At 42.6% G+C, this 17,913-nt stretch overlaps 1 protein-coding gene across 2 annotated transcripts; it reads left to right on the forward strand.

The window, feature by feature from the left end:
• The first annotated feature begins 3,450 nt into the window (after positions 1-3,450).
• On the forward strand, positions 3,451-14,810 carry TBPL2 (TATA-box binding protein like 2). 2 transcript variants are annotated; one of them, XM_089523634.1, is made up of 7 exons: positions 3,451-3,525; positions 6,727-7,121; positions 9,632-9,719; positions 10,650-10,741; positions 11,379-11,546; positions 14,053-14,147; positions 14,731-14,810. In XM_089523634.1, the coding sequence occupies exons 1-7, from the start codon at positions 3,451-3,453 to the stop codon at positions 14,808-14,810; spliced, it is 993 nt and encodes a 330-aa protein (XP_089379760.1). The 2 variants fall into 2 exon arrangements, with proteins under 2 accessions (XP_089379760.1, XP_089379761.1); XM_089523635.1 differs by having other exon boundaries at positions 3,451-3,501.
• Positions 14,811-17,913: the final 3,103 nt, after the last annotated feature.

The following is a 17,913-nucleotide window of genomic DNA, read 5'->3' on the forward strand; positions in this document are numbered from 1 at the left end:
TTCAAGAGATGAGAGGCAATGTGTTGAGTCTTGGACTCTGACTCCAGAGACCTGGGTTCAAATCCAGACTCAGTCATGGAAACCCACTGAGCAAGTCACACTCTCTCAGCCTAAGAAAGGCAACAGAAAATTTCCTCTGAATATATCTTGCAAAGAATGATTGATGGGGCACATTCAGAGTTAGTTGCCTTGAGGGCACATAACAAAGTACAAATGTAACATAACCAGCTACATATGGAAACACAACTGTGGACTCACAGGGGATTTTTAAAACAGAACTCAAATGGCAGATCTTTTTAGCCGCTGCTCTCCATTCAAAAACAATGGAAATGTTGTTGCTGTTAGGCTGTACCTCCATATGACACCACACCCACAAATACCCCTCTAGGGACTGGAAGAGACATTTTCACCATATTTTTATGCTACCATTGGCCTTTTTCATCTCTGGAGAGACCTTCTTCTTTCCTCAAAAAATTCCAGCTTATTTGCAGGTTTTAAAAATGCACTTTGCGCGTTCCAAAATGCATTTTGGGGCAAAAAAGCTTCTTTAAAAATAATGTAACCCTCCCCTGGGGGGCTCTGAGGACCACACAAGTAAACCTGGGGTCCACATGCAACTGGCAGACTACATTTTGCCTATCCTATGGTATCATTTCCAATCTTATCCAGATGTGGACCTGTCTGTAATGGGTTTATATTATGAACAACTATGGAAGACTGGAAGGGTATGTGTTTTGCATTAGGCACCACCCCCAGACCTTGCAAAAAAATAAATAAACACATTTTACCCCCAAACAACTTGAGGGGTTATAGGGGCATTTTCACCATGTTTGGGGTTTCAAAAAAGGGCTTCCCTGGTCCTACAAAAGAGCCCAAGAGTGTGCAAAATGTGGTAGAAGTCCCAATCCCATCTACACAGTCTAGAGTTCATCTGGGGGCATTCTGGGACAAAAGAAAAACTGCAAAAATTATTTTGAGCCCTGTGGGTTTGTTATTAGAGGAGCAAAGATAGGAGGAAGGAACATCAACAGTCTTAAGATACATGGATGACACCATACTACTGGTGGACAACATCATGGACTTGAACAATTACTAAGTGAGGTCAAGGAAGAAAGTGCAAAGGCAGGCTTACTACTCAACATAAATAAAACAAAAATGATGACCACAGAGGATCTACGTAAATTCAACCTAGATAATGAGGAAATTGAAATAGAGACTTTCTATACCTTGGATTAAACTTTGATCAGAATGGAGGCTACAGTCAAGAAATCAGAAGATTGGAAATGGGAAGGGCAGCTATTAAAGAAGCAGACAAGAGCAATATAAGGATGTGAGAGCGGTACAGTGAATAAAGCCAAAAGAAAGAAAACTGACTCATTTGAGATGTGGTGCTGGAGCTGGAGAAGAGTGGCGAGGATACTGTGGACAGCCAAAAAGACAAACAAATGGGTCCAAAAACAGATCAAACATGAATCTCCATGGAAGCCAAGATTATCAAATTGAAACTGTTGTATTTTGGTCACATCACGAAGGCATGAATAATTAGAAGATGATAATGCTAGGAAAGGTAGAAGGCGATCAAAAGAAGAAGCCCACATGCGAGATGGTTAAACTCAACAGTTTATCACACGGGGCAAACTGCAAAAATCTCGTGCAGAAACAGGATTAAAAAAACAGAAAAAAACGCAAAAGCGGGAAGTTTTTCACACACAACAGGGATAATGTGACATTAACCCAAACAGAAAGTAGACAAAACCCGCCCCTTTCTACTTTCAGGATTTTCCAAAAGTAAAAGGGAGTGGGTTTTGTTTAGCTTCCGTTCAGGTTAACGTCACGTTAATTCTCATTAATGCTGACGTTGTCTGAAAACAACTAACTTTTACGGGGGGGGGGGGTGTTCAGTTTTTTAAATCCAGTTTCTGGATTTAAATCCAGTTGCAGATTTTTTCTACTTTCTGTTTGGGTTAACCCCGAACATCATCTGAAAAACTACCCACTTTTGCGGGAGTTTTTCCCAGTTTAAATCCAATTTCTGCATGGGATCCATCCTGTGTGATAAACTCCTCAATCAAAGAGGCCACAGATCTGAGCCTGCAAAAACAAAGAGCGCTGAAGACAAGAGGGCCTTAAAGGAGTCTCATTCACAAGGTCGCCATGAATTGAGGCCGACTCAAGGTCAGTTATCAACACCAAGGGCCACAAAAGCAGCCTTTGGGTTTACATTTTAGGCTTTAGATCAATGGGGAAAGGAGATTTTTGTTTGTTTCAGCCTGCAGACCAGGAAATGCAATTAAGGCAACACATCATCTTGGAAGTGAAGGGCATAATTGGGAAAATCTGGAAAGGATAAGGAAGATCAAGAACAGGACTGGAGACAAGAATCGCCAAAGGGTGTATCTATGCTACACAACCTATAGCAGTCTGATAGTACTTTACTGTGTCGCCACCCTACCCTGTTCTGGGATTTGTAGTTTGTGAGGTGCTGATATTTCCCTGCCAAAGAGTTCTAGTGTTGTAATTCAGAAGTGGAATAGTAAATTCTAAGTACCTCGCCAAACTGCAGTTCCCAGGATTCTGTAGAATTGGTAGTGACATGGATTATCCAACTGTTAGTGTAGTTGCATTGGAAAGCTAACCAAGAAAAGGAAATCTAAAAGCAGGGATTTTAACAGGCAGGGGAAAGGGAAGCCATAGCAATACAATGCAACTCCATCCAATGCACATTCACTGTTGCCATTTTGAAAAGCTGGCAGCACTGACCCCTAGGCTATGCTCATGAGAGCCATCATGGTGCAGAGATTTGGGTGTTGGACTCAACTCTGGAAACTAGGGTTCAATTCCCAGCTTGGCCACAAAACCCACTGAGTGACTTTGGGCAAGTCACACACTCTTGGCCTCGGGGAAGGCAATGGCAAACCTCCTCTGAACAAATCTGGCCAAGAAAACCCCATTATAGGGTTGCCATAAGTCATACAACATGCTAATAAATCTTGAGGACAATCCCAACGAAACTTCTAGGTGACTCTTGACGAAAAGCCAATTGTTAGTCCTAGCTACACTAAACTGTCTGAATCAGTGAAAGATATGTATGTAGAATCCTAGGATTGGAAGAGGCCACAAGGGCCGGCCCGTCCAACTCCCCGCCATGCTGGAACACACATGTGTGCCATGCAGAAATACATGTGTTGATATACTACTTTCCCAGCTGATTCCCTGGTCCTACTTTAATAGGCACAGGATATGGACTTAAGCCCAAATTCCAGTCTTTCTCATTGAAGGCACCTGGCTCCTTTTTCCACTAAGGGGATCCCTCCTTCACACAGCTGCAGGAATTTAGCTTAATAACACCAGCTGGAAAGAGTCTGTTGGGGTTTAGTTGTGCTTCCCAACTTCTGTCTACTCCAAAGGAGTCAGTGGGAGTTAGTTGTCTCAGAGATTGCCCTGGAAACCATGGATGGAGAGTTCTCACTAGAAAGTTACTTGGACCAGTGCACAAGCCAGGTAAAGTCAAGGATCATGGATGCAGTCCATTTTAGCATGGCTTGGGGGCAGATACTTTTGCAATTATTCCCATGTTTACCAGGAGGAACTGCAGAATAGCTGTGTGCTTTCTCTGCTGCTCATAGTAAGAGGGTTGTTAATTGCTCTTTAGCCTAGGCTTTGTGGAACTGACATGCTACAGCAAAGTTCAGTAAATTGCTCATTATTTTGCTATACAGAATATACAGGTGGAGCATCCCTTATTTGGAATGCTGAAATATTCCAAAATCGTCCCCATGAGTGGCTGCAATAGTGACACCTTTGCTTTCTGATGGTTCAGTGCTCACAAAGGTTGTTTCATGCACAGAATTATTAAAAAATGCTATGTATAAAATTATTGTGTATAACAGGATACATTATATAGGTTGAATCTCCCTTCTCCAAAATGCTTGGGACCAGAGGGTTTTGTTTTGGATTTCAGATTATTATTATTATTATTATTATTTTGGATGTAGGAATACCTGTATTTGCACATATGCACATAATAAGATCTCTTGGAGATGGGACCCAAGCCTGAACGCAAAATTAATGTATGTTTCATATACACTTTTAAAAAACTTGCATAAAATTATACAATATTTGTAATAACGTTATGCACGAATCAAAGTCTGTGTATGTTGAACCCTCAAAAAGCAAAGGTCTCCCTATCTCAGTTCTGTCTACTCCAAAGGAGTAGTAGGAAAAAGTTTTATTTTTTGGAACATTTCAGATTTCAGAATTCCAGATAAGGGAAACTCAACCTATAACTTAGTCCAAAGTATATGTTTATGTAGTGTTAAATTGTTGTATCTTTTAGTATCCTTTTAATTTATGTTTGGTTTAATACAATTTTATCTTGTTTAAATTACCGGATTCACAATTTTAATCTGGAAGGGTCTTAAATTGTTTCCATAGTATGCTGACCTGAGCTTACATTGTGCAAAGGGATCTTGCAGCACCTTTCAGGATAATTACTTTTAGTAGACTAGTGTCTGCAAAAGTTGATGCTATTATACTAGCTTCTTTCTTTCAGTTAGTCTCAAAGGTGCGACAAGATCCCTTTGCATTCTGATTCTCCAGATCTATGTCTTTGGATTCTACTCAAATTCAAATTATAAAGATGGGAAAGCAGTACTTTAACTAATAAAGAAATAAAACAGATGTGTTAGAGCCATGGCATTTAATACTTACAAAGAGACATTTTGAGGAGGTGAAAATAATATTATTACTTGAAAAAAAGAGGTGAGGTGCTGAATGGTTACTCTATATTCTCTGAAGATGCCAGCCACAAAGGCAGACGAAACGTCAGGAATAAATTCTTCTAGAACATGGCCATATAGACCGAAAAACCCACAAAAAAACTATGGATGCTGGCTATGAAAGCCTTCGACTTCACATATTAAAAATGTATGTTTCCCCATAGCCTTCATCTCTGATTTAGGGAACTGAGTAAGGAGTTGATTTAGGCAGCTTAGGGAGCTGGGTCTGTTTAGCCTGGAGAGGAAAAAGTTAAAAGGTGACATGTTTAAGTATTTGAAGGGATGTCCTATTGAGTGTAGTGATTTGAGCATTGGACTAGAGAACAGGGTTTGATTTCCAGCTTGGTCACGAAACCCACTGGATGACCTTGGGCAAGTCACACTCTCTCAGCCTCAGGGAAGGCAATGGCAAACCTCCTCTCAACAAGTCTTGCCAAGTTTTTCAGGCTCTGTGGACATGTTCTAGAAGAGTTCATTCCTGACGTTTCACCAGCATCTGTGGCTGGCATCTTCAGAGAATGTTTATTCTAATCACAATTATTTATTATTTATTTATTTTATTTTTATCCCGGCTAACATATATACCGTTATATATACAGTCATAGGCTCGCCATAACTTGGTAATGACTTGAAGGCACACAACAACAACATTTTAACTTTTTAAAATTGTGTACTGTATATATTCATATATAAGTCTAGAAATTTTAGTCACAACATTGACCAGGGTCGACTTATCCACAGGTCACTGTAAGTACTGTACTTTAACTCACACACACACACACACACACACACACATATATATATATATATATATATATATATATATAAAATCTGGCTTTGCTTCGCGAACGAAGATTCAGGAAGGACTCATCCCGCGCTTTGTACAAGCGCGTTGGTGACTAAAAAGGCCAATCCGGGACAAACAGGTCCGGTTGCAGAAGGCACAGCAGGAAGTCTTCTTGGGTGATGTTTCTGGGTTGTGGTTCTTTCTGCATTGTTGTTTCTGTTCGAGACTTGTTCGGCGTGAGCTTTTGAAAAAGGCTGCAGCGTCATGGATAGTGCGTTTCCATGCCTCCCAATGCGAGGCCAGGGAGGACCATTGTTGGTGATCTATCAGGCGAAGCCTGAGATGTTGTTTCAGGGAGTCCTTGTATCTCTTCTTTGGGGCGCCCCTCTTACACTGACCCGTGGCGAGTTCACCGTAGAATACTATTTTTGGGAGGCGATGGTCCTTCTTCCTAGAAACATGTCCTGCCCAGCGCAGCTGCGTCCTCAATAGCATGGCCTCAATGCTGGTGATCCCTGCTTGCTCAAGGACAGCAACATTCATCACATAGTCATATGAGCCATCCTCTTTATCTGAATAGAGTTTAGTCCATCCTAGGAGCAGCTAAAAGAAGCATGGATCCCCTCTATTCTCTCATTGCTCCACCTTTTAGGATGAACACAAATAGTTCTGCCTACCAGAATGTCATAAGTTCTTCGGCATAATTTTCCTTTGCTTCATTACATTCTTCTGCCCCTACGTTTTACTCTCGATTTAGCAATACCAATAGCATCTTCACTTATATATCCCTCCATACCACTCTAAACAGTCGCCAGGTGGTTTACAACTGTAAGCTAACCCACGACTTATCCATGGGTCATACCAAAACCCATAATTTTGGATGCACAACCTGTCCTCAACTTATACATGAGGTCGACATATAGTCACCTGTATACAATAATTGTTTTTTTAAAGTTTGTGTTTTAATGCTTTGTATTTTTTTTTGGGGGGGGGGGTACTGTTTTAAATTGTTTAAGGCACCTTGAGTCCTTATACTGGGAAGAAGGCAAGATGATGATGATGCTCAAGGAGTGTAGAACTCAGTTAGCACAAACAATGGTGCCTTGTTTTTGGCAGGACCCCAAATATGACCGTTTTGTTTTCTTACCTGTATTTTGCCAGGACGACCTTCCGCCAACTAGCCCACCTATGTATACGCCTATGAGCCCCTTTGTGACCGACCTGCCTATTCCCTCGTCTCTGGATGTATCATTTAGTTCTCATCCTGATGAGATCAAAGATTTCTCTTCGGTGGATCTCAGCTTCCTACCAGATGATTTAGGCCGGGATAACAAAGACGATGGAGGCAGCATGTTGGAAGAGCCAAATGGGTCTCAGCCGGGGATCCAAGATAGTGGGGCATTCCTGGATGGCCACAACCTGTCTAGATCAAGGGATGAAAACTCAACCCAGCCATTGACTGACCCATCGGAGTCCGGCCTCCCCATGACCCCTATGACCCCAAGGACCCCCATGACTCCCACCTCCGAAAGTTCGGGCATCGTCCCACAATTACAGTGAGTCAACCTTAAGGTTGGATGCTTCAAAACAATAATAATGCTATGTTTATTCCTTACACACCTCTCCCCATGAATTGAGGTAAGGAACAACAAGTTACCAGATAAACAACATCAGTTAAAACGTAGCAGTTAAAATAAGATATGCACCTATTAAAATAATACACCTTTAAAACCCACAATTTAAAATTATTATTATTATTATTATTTATTAACTGCTTAGAAACTGCTTAGGCGGTACATAAATGAAGGTGCTATTGCTATTATTATTACGTATTATTATTTAAGTTTGTTTATGCAGCACTGTAAGTTCTGCATAGCGCTTAACATAATCACCAAAATTTACAAAAGGCACAATTTAAATGCAGTTTGATACCACTTTAAACTGCCATGGCTCCATCCTATTAAATCCTGGGATTTGCAGTTTGCTGGGGCACCAGAGCTCTCGAAGAGAGAAGGGTCGATATTTCGCAAAGCAACAAATCCCATCGTTTCATAGCATGGAGCCATGGCAGTTAAAGCAGCGTCAAACTACATTGTTTCTGTAGTGTAGATGCAGCCCAATGTCTAGCCTTAACTCTTGTTTCCATCAGGGTGACCAGGCATCCTCCTTTTTCAGGACATGTCCTACATTTCAGCCTTCTGTCGAGGAGGAATTTCAAAATGTCTATCCTGATCATAACTAAGACATGTGAACTTATACCTATTTGAGTGTCATTAGTTTCTATTTTTTCAAGTCCTTCATTTTTCTTGAACGTCCTACATTTTTCAAGTCCTTCATTTTTCTTGAACGTCCTACATTTTGTGGTGCCTTGTCCTCCTTTGAGGTTAGGCTATCTGTTCACTCTTGTTTCAGGGGGCTTTCTCTCTACTATTTCCATTCACAATAGGTGCAGCGGCACTTCTTACTGGAAACAGAGCAAAAAGGCTCAGAACAATATCGCTTTTCAGCAAAAAAAGTTAAGAGCTGAGCTGCACACAATGATGGGGAGGCAATTCCCAGAATTCCACAGCATTGAGCCACAGCAGTTAAAGTGGTGTCAGATCTGCAGTGTGGATGCAGACGTAGAGCATGGCTGGGCAACCTCTGATAGTTTGTCTGTTGTTCTTGACCCTTGTGCTGAACCAGACATATAGAAATGAGAAGAGATAAATCAATGTTAGAAGCCCTCTCCTCTTGGCTGAATCTGCACTGCAGAATTAATGCAGTTCGACCGTTTGCAAAAGTTTTAAATGAGGAAGAAGAAACAAGTTAAGGTCCAGAACACACTGCAGAAACAATCCAGTTTGAGACTGCTTTAACTGCCCTGGCTCAGTGCTAGGGAATCCTGGGAACTAATAATAATAATAATAATAATAATAATAATATGATTTATTTGTATACCGCTTTTCCTATGATCAAAGTGGTTTACAGCATACATATGCATATACAACAACAAAGCAAGTAACAAAGTTCAATACAACCATAACAGTAATGCAAAATACAATATTATAATAATACAGATAAAACACAGTTAATAAAATAAAAAACCCATAGTACTAGCTGATACATGCATACACATACATCCAATATCCAACTCTCCCCCCCTCAGCACACAACACAGTAGCAGAGAAGGATACAAACAATCAATCACTACAACTGTACAGCTAGCAGGAACCCAACCCATCTACCTCCAAGATGTTACACAACTGCGCACTTGCGCAGACGCCGAGATGTTAATGTCCGTAGGCAGCATCTCTGTGATGGTGCGCAGTTGCGCAAGCAGATACCCGAGCCCAGAGAGTTGCCCGGCCGTAGCAGCAGCCCCAACCACATAGTCCTTGGAGGAAAAAGGGGGCGGGACCTCCAATGATGGCATTGGCCCACCCTTCTCTCCCCGTCAGAGGCCAGGATGGAGTTGGATGCCTTCGGGGAGGGCGCAGTTCCTTTAAGGGAGGCCTGATGGCATTGTTTATTGTGGCACCAGAGACCAAATGTCTCACAAAACTACAAATCCCACAGTCCCATAGCATTGTGCAAGGGCAGTTAAAGTGGTCTCAAATTGGATTATTTCTGCATTGTGTTTTGCACCCAGGAGAGGCTGCAGCAGTTTGCTTTTGTCACAGCCTCCAGGGAAGGATAAGGTTTTGCCTTCTCCTTTCCCTTTGCTGAATTAACTTAGTCTACATCCACACCACCGAAATAATCCATCTTGATACTACTTTAACTGCCATGGCTCTCTAATGCAGAAGGCTAAATATCTTGCAAAACTACAAATCCCAGAATTTCCTAGCATTGAGCCAGGGCAGTTAAAGTGATATCAAACTGGATTATTTCTCCAATGTGTTTTGGCACTCAGTCTGTACGCAGAAGGTGCTTGGCCATTTAGATCCTATTTTGCATCTTTAAATCCTGGAGGGTATGAAGTTGCAATTACTTAGATTCTGGTCTTAAACACTGAAAGGAATCTGTGTTTTACTGCTGTTCTCTCTCTTATCTGAGATCCTTAAAGATGCACTTGATCTCCTAGGAATATTGTGGCCACTGTAAACCTGGCTTGCAAGCTAGACCTGAAGAATATAGCTCTTCATGCCAGAAATGCAGAATACAACCCAAAGGTAAGCACCGGGCAGGTTACTCTGGCAGATTGGACTGGTTTGTCTTATTGGTTTCTCATACTGGTTTACCATTTTCTCCCACTACACTTTATCAGACAAGGTCAATTTTCTGCCCTTGGGACCCTCCAGAGACCAGCTGGATTGCCCAAAACACCATCAAGAAAAGAAGAAGCAAAGCCACAAGCATCCAAAAATCACTTTTAAAAACAAGTTTCTAAAATGTCAAATGAAGGCAGCATCTGCACTGCAGAATTATTGCAGTTTGATACCATTTTAAATGCTGTTGCTCAGTGCTATGGAATCCTGGGATTTGTAGATTAGTGAGATATTTAGCCTTCTGTATCAGAGCACTGTGGTGCCACAACAAGCTACAAGTCCTAGGATTCCATAGGATGGAGCCATGACAGTTAAAGCAGTGTCAAACTGCAATAATTCTGCAGTGCAGATGGAGCCTGGAGAGTGGAGAGGAAGGAAGCAACCTCTTTACAAGGTTAATAGCTTGTCAAGCTAGCCTCCTTGAGTCCCTATACTGGGAGAAAAACAAGATGATGATGATGATGAATACCAATAATAATAATAGCTTCACCATGTTAGAATGGCATGGGATGCCCATTTGTAATCCCATTACTGCTTTTAATAGCAGTAATTTTAATCCTCACAAGCAGTAAATGAGCTGAAGGAATGTGATGATGCTTTGTTCTTGGAGAGTTGCAATCCTCCAATATTTCTGCTTTCTTTGACATGAGGAAAGCCTTGGAAAATTCCTTTTGATAGCAATCCCAGGCCCAAAACAACCACCACCTAAAATCTTTGTTTTAATGGATTTTCAAACATCAATCGTATACTATCAAAGTTCTCTTCATATACCAACTAATGCACTTGTTTGATATGGATTCGCAAGGTAATAAACTGGATTTTCTTGTATTGTAGAGGTTTGCTGCTGTGATCATGAGAATCAGAGAACCCAGAACAACAGCGCTTATATTTAGTTCTGGCAAAATGGTCTGCACAGGAGCAAAAAGGTAAGACTCTTTGGCTTTCTTATAAACTAGGGTCGCCAGGTCAGGACCATTCCAGGCCCTCAGATTTTAGGGCCCAAATCTGAGATCTAGGGAAGATGTTACAACAGGGCTCCTTGTGAGAACAAATTTAGGAGATCTAAAAGTCATTTTTAACCTTGTGATAAAAAAGGAAAATTGAACTTGAATCAGAAGTCCGCTTCCAGTTTCAGTTGAAGGGATTGGAAGGCGTTTTGTGCAAAATTGACATTCTTGGAGGACAGGGTATTGTAGTGGCAGATGGCCATTCTTTGGCCAAAAAGGTTTTTGATGGGAAGAGTAAGGTCAGGTCAAGAATGACATGGAAAGACCTGCTGGCAATTTTGTTGAGTGTACAGTTGTCTCTCCATATCCACGATTTTTTTATCCCCAGAATTAAGCATCCATGGCTTGAAAATATTCAGCAATAAGAAAATAATCCAAAAAGCAAACCTTAATATTACTATTTTTAAATTAGAGACACCAGTTTACTTTGCCATTGTATTTAATGGGGCTTGAGCATCCATTGATTTTGGTATCTACAGGGATTCCTGGAACCAAACTCCAACGGATGATAAGGACCCACTATATTTCTTTGCTTCTCCCCTTTGTTGACCTGCAGCGAAGAACAGTCTCGGCTGGCCGCCCGGAAATACGCTCGAGTGGTACAAAAACTTGGCTTCCCTGCAAAATTCCTGGACTTCAAAATCCAGAACATGGTGGGCAGCTGTGATGTGAAGTTCCCCATTCGGCTAGAAGGCTTGGTTCTAACGCATCAGCAGTTCAGCAGGTATGTCTGTCCTAATGGAGTTCATCACACAGCAGGAATTTCTCTTGATTTCGAATGAAAAGAGAGTGGGGTCAGAACGCATTCACGTGAACTGGCTAGTTCAGCAAATTTACGTGAATTCGAATTGCGTTCGAACTGACTTCCCGTTGCTCGAAATTGTGTGTGATCACCTCTCATGCAATAAAGTGAAACCCCATGATTGCGTTCGGACTGACTTCCCATTACCCGAAATTGCGTGTGGTAGTCTATCACGCAATAATGTGAAACTCCATGATTGTGTTCGGATTGCCATTGGATTTTACTTCCAATTTCCCTGTCTGATAACGTCCCGAGTCTCCATCCCCTAAAGGGAACAAAAAACCAGTTGACATGGAAGCTGAAAGTACCACATTTGTTCCTAGTCTGCAGCATCTCTTGTAATAAGCTTTTGGATGCTGGCAGATTGTGGACAGAGCGTTTGTAAAGTTAGGATTTTCAGACCACGGTTCCCCAGTTTCCCAAACTAGCATGGCCACAGAACTCACAGTGACCATCTTAGCTTGGATATGCTGGCAGTTGTAATATCATAAATGTAATCTGCCAGTTACGAAGATCCTAATATGGGTGTACCCCAGTTAACAAAATGCAATGGGATCTTGTAGCACCTTTGGGACTGAGTAAAAGATAAGCTTTTATAGGCTGTATCCACTCTGCAGAAATAATCCGGTTTGATACCATGGCACTTTAACTGCCATGGCTCAATGCTATGGAATTAATAAGAGTAATAATAATAATAATAATAATAATAATAATATTTATAACACCCTTTCCACTAAAGGAGAGAACATCAAAATCAGGTCTTATTCCCACTTACAAATAAATCAGTTTGCGATCCGAATTTATGGATTGATTCAACAGCGGAGCATGGTTCACACTGCATTTGCCCCAACTGCATTTTCTTGTTGTAAAATAAGCCACTTCTCGTTCGCATTGGCCAATGATTTGATTCCAAAGGGACCCTCTTTGGTGGATGATCATCTGATAATGTTATTAAAAAATCGATTCCAATCCGCATCCCATTCACACTTGCGCTGATCAATTTATTGCAAAAGATGTGGGAAAAATCAGTGTCAAAAAGTGTGTTAAATGGGTCTAGCGCATGGTCCCCATCTCCAAACTGCTTCAGCAATTTGGCTCAAGTGTGAACAAGAGTCATTTAAACCACTTCAAATCGGTTTAAAATGTAGTGGGAATGAGGCCATATATAATCAAAAACAGGCAATAAAACACAATACTAAAAAAATGCTAAAATATGAAAATAATATAATCCTAAAACAAACTCCTTCTGGGAATTGTACTTTCTGACAGAGAAGACTAAATATCTCACAAAACTACCAATCCCAGAATTCCATAGCATTGAGCCATAGCAGTTAAAGCGATGTCAAACTGCATTATTTCTGCAGCGCAGATGCAGCCTTTGTCTCTGAAATCTACTGAATTAACAAAGTAGAGTTGCTCCTGGGCACTAGATCTTTTAACGACCATTTGTTATCAGGCAGAAATAAATGGGAAGAATAGGGACCAGTTTCTAGACTGCAAAAAAGAAGAGCAGTTCAACATGTTCTAGTAAAATCAGTCAAATGTTTTATTCATCCCAGGCCATTCAAAGGTTTGCTTCAAAATGCATGCTTGGATAAGGTTTTCTTTTCGCCAGCCTCTCCTTTTCTTGTGGCCACGCATATAGATCTTGACCAGCTGCCTGCAGATGGAAACTAATAATTGCAGATAATGATCTAAAAATGTAAGCAGTCTAGGAGGCTGAGAAATGTCACATTCAGTCTAGATCAATTAAATTAAGACCAAATAACAATTATGGGACCTAGAGGAAAAGATACTTTAGTCAAGGCAGCTTCAACTCATGGTGACCCTATGAATGTGAGATTCCAAGACATTATGATATTAACAGCCTGCTTCAGGTTTTGCAAACTCATTGCTGTGTCTTCTTCAACCAAGGGTGCATCTACACTGTAGAAACAATGTAGTTTGATGCCACTTTCATGACTCCATCGTATATAATCCTGAGATTTGCAGTTTTTTGAGAGGCACCAGCACTCTTTGGCAGAGAAGTCCTTGTAAATCGGCAAACTCCAGGATTTCATAGGATGGGGCTATTGCACTTAATGTGGGGTCAAGCTGCATTATTTCTATAGATGCTCCCTGAGTATTTAATCCACCTGTAATGCGGTCTTCCTTTTTTCCTGCTACTTTTTACTTTATCAAAGTATTATTATCTTTTCCAAAGAGACATTTTGTCTCAAGTCTCCAAGGTATGACAGGCTTCTAGGAAAGAGTTCACGCTTTATTTGATCGTATATTTATATTTCAAATAGAAATACATTTCATATATATATATATATATATATATATATGAAGGGAAGTTGTTGTAAAGTTGTCAATGGACTTGGTGCATTGTAGTTCTTCAGCCGTTTTGCAAATGATATTTAAACCAAACAAAAACAAATTGCAGCTATGAACCAGAACTGTTTCCTGGCCTTATCTACAGAATGGTCAAACCAAGGATTGTGCTGCTTATCTTTGTATCTGGAAAAGTTGTATTAACTGGTAAGTAGTTCATGCATCGCACACATCGGCTGCTATGCGTCTCAGAGGCTTAAGAATTTGGGTGTTTCTCTACCTCTGAAGAGCAAGACAAATACTATACAGTCAGCCATCCATATCCACAGATTCTGCATCCATGGATTCAACCATCAACAACAAAATAATTCAAAAAGCAAACCTTAATTTTGCCACTTTTTAATAAGGGACACTATTTTACTATGCCATTGTATATAATGGGCCTTGAGCATCTGTGGATTTTGGTATCCACAGGTGGTCCTAAACTCAAACTCCAGCGAACATCATATATTCTATATATAGATATTTGATTCTTAATATCCTATAGTTTATTGTTGGGTCACGGATCTTCACTGATGTCCTTCTGTTTGCACCTCCGCTCTTTCTTTCTGTGTTTTACATCAGGGCTAAATATCATTCTTAATCCATTAATATACACATACTGGATAAACGATGCATGTCTCTAAACCGAATCCCAGTCTCCTCAATGGATCCAGTCTGGGATTAACAACTGGATTTGGCTTCATCCAAGTCTGGTGAATTATTCTAACTCCAAAACTGTTTTTCCCAGGCGCCAAAGACCGTTCTGAAATATACGAAGCCTTTGAAAACATCTACCCAATCCTGAAAGGTTTCAAGAAATCCTCTTAATTTGGGGAGGAGAGACTTATAAAGAACATATCGGTTTGTATTTGTTTTATTAAGCCTTGCACTAAGTGCAAAGTACCAGATGTGTGGAATATGGTATATAACAAATATATATCAGCTCTAATAAAACACTTTAGAGACTTGAGTTTGTATTTTGAAATGCCATTTAAATTACATTTTGCTCTTGAATGTTTTCAATTCAGTGTCTTACTTTGGCCTAAAATAAAATGAAACCACACAGTTTATAACATTGTGAAGTCGAAGTCCTTCATGGCCGGCCTCCATAGTTTTTTGTGGGAGTTTTTGTGGCCTCTTCTAGTTCATAGCATTGTTCATTCCGTCATAAAGAAACACGCTTTTCCATGAGGGCCATAAGTCTTAACAATTGCTCCTTGCCTCTTTCCCTTGAATCAGTTTACTTCTGAGTAAGAGCCAGCATGGCTGGTGGATGAGTGTTGGATGGTGGCTCTGGTGAAGAGGGTTCAATTCCCAGCTCAGCCATGAAACCCAATGAGTGGCTTTAGGCAAGAAGTCACACTCTCTCAGCCTCAGGAGAAGGCAATGGCAAACCTCCTCTGAGCAATTCCTGCCAAGAACACCCCATGAAAGGGTCAGCGTAAGTCAGAAGGGACTTGAAGGCTCACCGTAACCCAGGCACAGGAGCCCTTCTCCTCTTGTTTACTTGTATCACTGCCCTTGATCCAAAGACCTGATAAACTCAACGTAAACCAATGCATAGTCTATTGTTAACTGCCAAAGCTGTGACTAAGAGACCACTGGGTCTTCCTCCTCCTCCTCCTCCTCAGGCCTTTCAGGGCAAGGGCCTTTGTGGCCACATGCCTTGGAGTCCTTTTGCCAGAGAACTACAGATCCCAGGGTTCCACAGAATGGAGCCACGCCAGTTACAAGGGTCTTGATGCTGCGTTACTTCTACATCCGCTGTAAAACCCCACCTTCAGTAGCCTTTCTAAGGGGTGGCCTGGCATTAGATGCCAAAACAGATTTGAGAGGAAGAAGAAGGGGAGGGAGGGAGGGAGGGAGGGAGGGCTTGGATTTTGACCCCTAGAAGCCCTAAACCTGCTTGGATAATGAAGGGCCAGGGACCCCGGCGGTTGATTGGCTCCATCACAGAATCAGATAGCAATGTTCACTGTATTGTTTTGCCTCCCATCGAAGCACAGAGTTGGAAGGGACCCCAAAAGGGCCACCCATCCAGCCCCATTCTGCCATGCAGGAACTCCCAGTCAAAGCAGGCCTGAAGATCACCCTCCAGACTCTGCTTAAGTCTCCAAGGAAGGAGGCTCCCCTCCCCTCCGAGGAAGGAGTGCCTTCCTCTGCCAAACAGCCCTGACTCTCAGGAAGGTCCTCCTCATGCTGAGCTGGAATCGCTTTTCCTGGAGCTTGCATCCATTAATCTCTGGAGCAGCAGAAAAGAAGCTTGCTCCCTCCTCAATATGGCATCCCTTCGTCATCCTGTCCCCTCTGAAGGCTTTGAACCTCCCTTGGCCTCCCTCTCCAGAAGAGCCCTCTTTCTTTTCTAAGGAGGCTCCCCTCTCTCTCTGGCTTTGGCGGAGTTGGCCTCTTCTGGAAGAGGCTCTTCCCGAGTCCCTCCAGCCCCGCAGGAGGACTCTGGAGGCCCAGCACGAAAGCCCTGCGCTGAACCACAGCAGCATTTGCTCCTTGTATCTATGTCTCTCCTGCTCTCTTCCAGGACTGCGCTCAGACTCTGGGCTTCACTTGGCATTCATTCTGCAGCCTCAGAGAACGCAACTTCTCCAGACTCTGCCAAGATCGGCCCAGAAGGAGAGGCCCAGGCCACGCCTCTTAGGGTGGCCACGCCCCTTCCACGCGTCACTAAGACCCTTTAGCCACGCCCCCAATACGTCACCGTATTCCATCAGCCCCGCCCTATTCGTTGCTCCTCCCTTACTGGCTTTCCTTCAGCCCCGCCCCTAATACGTCATCAAACTGTTAAACTATATTTCTAATCTGTATGGGAAATGTTCAGATCTGTCAATGGTTAACTAAGGTTTAAAATGGTTCCTGTCGAAGGCCAGAAAGACTAGGCCTGGAAGAGCAAGTCTTCAAGGACATTGCCTGAGAGAAAATATACACAAATGTGTTATATTGTTATGCTCTTGTGTAGCATGGAGGCTTCATGGGAAAGAGGTGTGTCCACTTGGTGGGAAAGATGATCTTGTGAGAGAACAAAGACTGGTGCCACATTCGAGCTTCTAGCATGGACTCTGAAAGAGAATAGATGTGCAGTAGCCCGCTGCAAAGTGTAAATAGCAACAAAGTCAATACAAACTCCCTCCTAATACCTCTTTCTTTCCATCCTCCGCCCCTAATACGTCACGCTAGCCCCGCCCCCAATAGTCCAGCCACTCCTTTTTCCTCGTTTCTTTTGCTTCTCCTTCAACCCGGGCCCTACTACGTCATCCTATGCCCCGCCCTCTAAAACGTCATCCCAGTCCTTTGGCCCCTCCCCACTCGTCCCTCGCCCGGCGCTTTCCTCCTCCCTTTAGTGGCCTTCCTTGGAACCCGCCCCTTATTACGTCATCTCACTCCCGGCTCCCTCATAGATCACCCTATCCCAGTAGCCCCGCCCCATTCGCCCCTCCACAGCCGCTTTCCTCCTCTCTATAGCAACCTTCAATTAACTCCGCCCCTATTACATCACCTTATTCCAGTAGCCCCGCCCACTCGTCCCTCCACCGCCGCTTTCCGCTTTAGTAACCTTTCTTCAAACCCGCCCCTTACGTCATCCAATTCTCCTCCCCCTCCTACGTCACTATTCCAGTAGCCACGCCCATTCGTCCCTCCACCGCCACTTTCCCCGGCCTCCTACGTCACTCCATTCCAGTAGCCCCACCCATTCGTCCCTCTGCGTTCGCTTCCCTCCTGTCTTTCCTGGCCTTCCTTTAACCCCGCCCCTTAAATACGTCATCCCATTCCCCGCCCCTCATATATCCCCCTATCCCAGTAGCTCCGCCCCATTCGTCCCTCCACTGCCTCTTTCCTCCTTCAGTTACCTTCATTCCCCGCCCCTATTACGCCTCTCTCTTCCGTTAGCCCCGCCCACTCATCCCTCTACCGCCGCTTT

This window comes from Sceloporus occidentalis, unplaced genomic scaffold, assembly GCF_023333645.1.
Source record: "Sceloporus occidentalis isolate IW3139 unplaced genomic scaffold, rSceOcc1.0.p SCAF_4, whole genome shotgun sequence".
NCBI lineage: Eukaryota > Metazoa > Chordata > Lepidosauria > Squamata > Phrynosomatidae > Sceloporus > Sceloporus occidentalis.